Source organism: Barbus barbus (assembly GCF_936440315.1).
Source record: "Barbus barbus genome assembly, chromosome: 12".
NCBI lineage: Eukaryota > Metazoa > Chordata > Actinopteri > Cypriniformes > Cyprinidae > Barbus > Barbus barbus.
Window position 1 is genome coordinate 20,071,230 of NC_136740.1, and position 6,669 is coordinate 20,077,898.

The 6,669-nt window shown below is 36.7% G+C and overlaps 1 protein-coding gene across 2 annotated transcripts in view; it reads left to right on the forward strand.

The window, feature by feature from the left end:
- Window positions 1-3,752, forward strand: part of LOC306877887 (uncharacterized protein) — a 41,347-nt gene extending 37,595 nt beyond the window's left edge. For both annotated transcript variants that reach the window (XM_079429905.1, XM_079429904.1), the window contains 7 exons: window positions 278-403; window positions 509-718; window positions 858-967; window positions 1,683-1,809; window positions 1,920-1,982; window positions 2,066-2,266; window positions 2,953-3,752. In XM_079429905.1, the coding sequence (XP_079286031.1) occupies window positions 278-403; window positions 509-718; window positions 858-967; window positions 1,683-1,809; window positions 1,920-1,982; window positions 2,066-2,266; window positions 2,953-3,095 (980 nt within the window). In that variant the 3' untranslated portion in view covers window positions 3,096-3,752. The remainder of the gene's footprint in view (window positions 1-277; window positions 404-508; window positions 719-857; window positions 968-1,682; window positions 1,810-1,919; window positions 1,983-2,065; window positions 2,267-2,952) is intronic.
- The last annotated feature ends 2,917 nt before the right edge of the window (window positions 3,753-6,669 follow it).

A 6,669-nucleotide genomic window follows, 5' to 3' on the forward strand; every position in this document is an offset into this window, starting at 1 on the left:
TGATTGAAGAATGTTTAGATTTGTACTGGTAAACAAGACAAAAATACGGAGTAAGAAAATGACTGCATTGTGTGTTACAATGATTAAGCTTAAGTAGAATATTAAGAGTTGTTTCTCTTAGAAAAGACTGTTTGCCAGATTTCCTGGATGTGGTTTTAGAATAAATAAGTCATACTGTAATTCTCAGCTGAAAATAATTTTTTATTCCTGGATCAGGCTCAATATGTCTGTCACTCTACCAGTTCATCAAACATTTGCCAAATGTCTGTCTTTGCAGTGTGTCAGACTGGGACGTTCGGCACTAACTGTGCTCAGACCTGCTCGTGTCCCCCCAACCATTCCTGCGACCCTCACACTGGAGACTGTGTGTGTGTACCTGGACCAGGCGAGGACTGCAAACCAGGTATTAAAAGCAGCCTAAAAAACATTTGAGTTTCTGTATGTTAAACACTGAAATATGAATGGCTGTCAGTGTGTGTAATGTGAATGGCTGTGTGTTTTCCTTCAGAGCAAGAGCTGAGTATGATGGTGCCCGTGTCTCCGGTGGAGAAAGACTCGTGGGGTGCGATCACAGGAATTGTGGTGCTGGTGATTCTGGTTGTGCTCCTGTTGGCTGTTTTGTTGTTGTATCGGCGCAGACAGCAGGACAAGCAGAGCAACACACCCGTTGTGTCTTTCTCTTCAACCCGCACTGTCAGTTCAGAGTACGCTGTGCCAGGTATGAGCCACGGGAGTTTTTGATACTTTCAGTAGTGCCTGATTTCATTTGCACAAATTAAAGACTACAAGGAATTGTTATACTGAAAATCTGATATATTTATACACATTTTTATTTTGTGTTTGCTTATTTCTTGTAGATGTTCCTCACAGCTACCATCACTATTACTCAAACCCGAGTTACCACACGCTGTCTCAGAACAGACCTCCACTGCCACACCTGCCCAACAACCAGGACCGAGCCATCAAGGTGAGTAATACTATGGTATTATATGTATAATAGCATGGCATATACCATGTTCTGAGTAGCATGCTAGCATTCTACTATTACTATATGAATATTGTGCACAGAATGTAGCCAACCTGAACACTATGAATTGTGTTAGCTCTGTCACAAATTGCTTCAGATGTTACTCATATGTAAGTCACTTTGGATAAAAGCTCAAAGTTAAATGTTAAGTGTATCCCAGAATGCAGTCTATTTAACTCAACCTTCCTCCTGAAATGTAATGAATTTATGAGATAAAAAGTCAATTAGAAAAATAAGATAAAAAGTGTATAATTTAAAATTGAGATATAATTCAAATTTATGAGATTAAAAAGTTATTAGTACAAAAATCATTTTATTTAATTTTAATGTCATTATTGATTTATTACAAATAATTCATAATTTATCTCTTTATATTTGGTAGGACTTGTCATAATTTCTATAATATTATAATTATGATTTTGTCATAACTATCATTTACCAAAGCATGTTTTTCTTATGTGGTGGAAATGCACTTCTATAAGATACTGACTTCCATAAGAATTGGTTATTTCTTCATTTTTACAGTTATTTATGCATAACCCTCTAATAAATCAGTTATCTCTGTTAGCCGTAGTGGGCTGTGCAGTATTGATTACAACAGCAGAATTTTGCACATATTACAAGCACAACTTTCCTTTGTCTCACGCTTTGACAGAACACCAACAACCAGCTGTTCTGCAGTCTGAAGAACATGGAGAGGGAGAGGAGAGGTCTGTTTGCGGCTGACACTAATGCAACTCTTCCTCCAGGCTGGAAACACCAGGAGCCACCTAAAGATCCAGGTAATGGATACTGGGAAACAGTTTCACAGTATGACTGCAATATATTTTTAGTTTGTTCTGTGTTGTGCGGCTGTCCGAGTAAATTGAATGTGGTCTAATTGTGTTTGCAGGGGCTTTTGGCATCGATCGAAGTTACAGCTATAGTGCTACTCTTGGAAAGCACTACAACAAAGGTAAAAGTCCCCCAGATATTCTTCTTCTATATTATGTTCTTCTATATATCTTAGTTGTGTCTAACATGATGTTGTGGTTGCAGAGTTGAAGGATTCATGTGTGGCAGTGAGCAGCAGCTCTCTGAACAGTGAGAACCCATATGCTACCATCAAAGATCTGCCTGGCCTGCCACCTTGTCCTCCAGAGAGCAGCTACATGGAGATGAAGTCTGCAGTGCCTCGTGAAAGATCCTACACTGAAATCAGCCCACCGGTTATGACACCCCCCAATCTGTCATGCAGAGGTAGTTATATTAAAAGAAATTAGATATATTAGATATAGATATTAGAGAATGTTGACAGAAAATATATTTAGAAACTAAAATCTCTACAATTAGTATTTATGCACACACACACACACACACACACACACACACACACATATATATATATATACATACATACATGTGTATATATATATATATATATATATATATATATATATATATATATATATATATTAATATTAAATATATATGCTGTAATCAACACAGCTTTGGGAAATATAATTTTGAAATTGAACTTTCAAATGCCAAAATACATGACAAAAATTTACTTCGGAGGGCCAGATGCAAAATGCATTTTTCATGTATATTTTTGACAATACAAATATATTTAGATTGACAATATATAAAAAATGACCAAAATATTTTATGAAATACATGATTTTAAATCTGTCTGTGTAGATTCATCACTAAACCATCCAGGTGTTTAAGACATCCCAAAAATGTAATTTTATTAAAATCACTGGACTATAAAAAGCTTAACAAAATGTTTTGGTGTCTATCCAAACGTCGAAACGCACATTTTTGGAATGATTAAATGTTAGTTTTTTGGGGGTTTTTTTGGCCATAAGGGTAAATGACAACATGATGGCTTTGAAGTGTTGTCTGGTACAGCATTTAAAATATGTTTGTTCACTGTATTTCAGAACACTGTTCCCTTGGCAACGTTGTGGAACAGGAACCTCAGAATCATTATGATCTGCCCATCAACAGCCACATTCCTGGGCATTATGATCTGCCCCCAGTGCGGAGACCACCCTCTCCATCGCCACGAAGACTGCCCCACTGATCTCATTAAAGACTTGTTTATTCCCTAAAATCACTGCCAAATACGGAGTCAGCTTTACAAACTAGATGATGAAATACTGCCCACCACAAGATGCTATTGTAATGGGATGCCACCAAAACTGCGCAATACTGCCATCTGCTGGACAACACCAACAACCATTGAATGGTCATGGAAAAAAAAGATTACATTTACAGTCATACAAGCCTGTGAATGTTGCCAAGGACTTTATTTCTCATTTTCTTCCGACAGTATTTTTCCGACAATAAACTACTGGCACACAGAAAGCCAATTTTAGACAATTTGCTGAATGTCATGTGGTGACTCAATACAAAAATCTTTTCACCTCTCACAAGTTGCTGTATTAAATCTTATGTGAAAGACTGCAAAAGAACGGCACATATGCTCATATAAAAGATGTGCAAGTAAAGACATTAATAGAAAATCTGATCTGGGCATTAATGGGTTAAATGCTACATATATTCATGTTTCTTATCTAATCTGGTAATCATGGAGTAAAAAAATATCACTTTTAACTGCTACAGAACAAGCTTTCATGTTTATAAGATCCAACATTGGGAACATTTTGCTATGAATGTCAACTGAGTTCAACCAATAAGAATTGTAAATAGTGTAAATAAAACCAAAGGTTTCAAGCACAACTTGTCATGAATCTCATTGTCTGTGATTTAATACCAACCAAACATGAACATTTTCTAATTTACTCACCCTTATGGCGACTCAGATGATACTTGTAGAAAAATAATCCATCTCTGGCTTTGTTTCTGAGTTCGCGGTCATTTATTGCATAGAAGGGTCTTCCGAGTTGACGCATAAAAACACGCAAAACGAACACAACTCTTATCCACACGGCCGCAAATGAATCGATGTTTTCTGAAGCTGAACTATAAGGTGTGTGAGAGAAAAACAATATGAATGGGTACTTTTACTCAAGTGTTTTTAGTGAAAGATGGCGTCGTAGCAAGACAGGTATGCAGGAGCTCTTAAAAACTTTGCTCAGATCCCGGTTTTTTTTTTTTTAAACAGTTCATGTTCAGAACTAACTGGAAAGATACAGTTTATATTATGAGTTAAGTAGCCTCCTTTAATTATCTTTTTTTCCTTTGCATTTTTACTATTTGAGCTAAACTGAAGACGCTTTGCCAGCTCAAGCAAGCTAATAATAATAATCCACGTGCTTTTGCTATAAATTGCTGTGCTGACTTGTGAATATGGAGGATAAAGAAGAAACTCTCCTTGCTATGCACAACTATGCAAGGAGAACTCTAAACGCTGAATTGGACAGGCTGAGTTCACGCTTTTACCCGATACACCTGAACCGAACCCTAAGAAAAAAAGTAAACTGAGCTCCGACAGTCCTTCAGTGAGTGATGCCATGCTAATGAGATTCATGCAGAGAATGGAGGCCATGCACGAAGAAACTTTGCGCCGAATTCAAGGAGTTGAAAAAACGGTACTTGAAAACTCAAACTCTATTAAACAGATAAAGAGCTCCCTCGAATTCCACGGTGAACAAGTGAAGCATTTGAATGATAAAACTGAGGAACTGGAAAAGAAGATCTTAAGATTGGAGAAAGACAACGTCTAACTTCGTGATAAGTATAATGACCCGGATGCGTACAAGAGAAGATGGGATCTTCGCGTCGCTGGTATTCCGGAGAAAGCAGGAGAGAACGTAAAGCAGATGATCATCTTCAGCCAGGTCTCCCCGAGCATCGCTGCAGATCTACCCCGTGGAGTTGACATCGCTCATAGGCTGGGACCTCGTTCTGCTGCGGAAAGATCCTCTCGTCGCATAATTGTCTTATTTTCGTCTCGGTCCCAGCGGGACAAAGTTTGGAGAGATGCCAAAACGTCTGTCCTTCTCAGGGAAAAGGAGATCAAAATCTTCGAGGATCTTTCGCAGAAAGACAAGGATGCAAGATCTCTCCTGTGGCCGACGGTAGAGAAGGCGAGACGGGAAGGAATGAGAGCTGGCTTTCACGGTCCATTTGATTTGAGGGTAAAAGAGTGACTGCTAAAGACGTAGCTAACTCTTAACATGTTGGCAATGCTTATTCAACAAGCAACTGTTTCTTCTAAGTGATTAGCTTGAATAAGTGTAAGATTTTTTTTTAATACTTTTACTTATGAGTTGTTTTTTATCTATTTATTAATTTTATAATATTTTATATATTTTTCTTTCTTTATTTTCATACTTATATTTTTTATTGTTAATTATTTACTTTTACTTTGGGCTCTTAAATCTTTACTTGAAAGCTTAAGTTTAAGCATAGTCTTTGTTATTCTCTGAATTGAAATCTGAACACCTTATTCCCGGTTGAGCTGTTGTTGTGGTTGTTGCTCTTTTTGATTGAACGAGTGTAGCTTACTCTTTTGGTTCACTCATACTTTGTTCTTTTCTTTTCTTGTTTGTTTTCTATATTGTTCGTGGTTCATGTCATTGTCTTTAATATCCTTTAATGCCAGGGGCCTCAGGGATAGTCAAACGAAAAGCTCTTTTTTTTTTTTTTTGCAAAAAAACACAAATCTGATTTCTGTTTTCTTCAGGAATGTCAATCGACTATTGATGATTACAAATGGTGGAAATCTCAGTGGGGTAACGATATTTGGAGTTCACATGGCACCGAACACTCAGCTGGTGTAAGCATTTTGAGAAACTAATTTGGTGGGGATATATTAGGGTCAGAATCGGATAGCTTAGGTCATTTTCATTTATTAGTAATTTCACTTAACCAACAAACTGTAATTCTCGGAAATATATATGGGCACAATAATTCTTTGGATAATGACATTTTTTTTAACAAATTAGATGAGAAGCTTACATATTGGTCTAATAAATTTCCTAATGCATTTTTCATTCTAGGAGGAGACTTTAATGTGTCATTTAATAATTCTTTGGACAGATATCCTCCAAAAAGGACCGCTTGTTCTAGTCCTGCACTATTACACCTATATACAAGTTTGAATTGGTGGACATTTGGAGAGAGAGATTCACTAACATTTATTTCACATAACCATCTAACAGATTATGTAACAGGCCAATGCAGAAGGTATTCAGAGCAGACAACGTCCTCATTTCTAGACTCGGTTAATTACGTTAAGGTTATATCTGAAAGTGATAGTTTTTTTTTTTTGTGATAGCATTGTTACTCCTGAGGAAGTACAAAGAGCAATTAAGAGTTTGAAAAACAATAAGTCCCCAGGGTGTGATGGACTTACAGCTGAGCTGTACAAATTATTTGCTGATGAACTTACTCCCTTTTTAACTCAGGTTTTTAGAGAAAGTATTGAAAAAGAGGCTTTACCTCCTACATTGATGCAAGGTATCATAACTTTAATTCCTAAACCTAAGAAGGATCTTACCAATTTAGACAACTGGCGACCCATCACACTCCTTTACAATGACTATAAAATTTTTGCCATAATATTTGCTAAAAGACTTAAAGATTGTTTGGATACTGTTATAGATGAGACTCAGTCTGGATTTATGAGGGACCGACATATAATGAATAATATTAGATTAGTTTTAGACTTATTGGATTATAGTGATTTG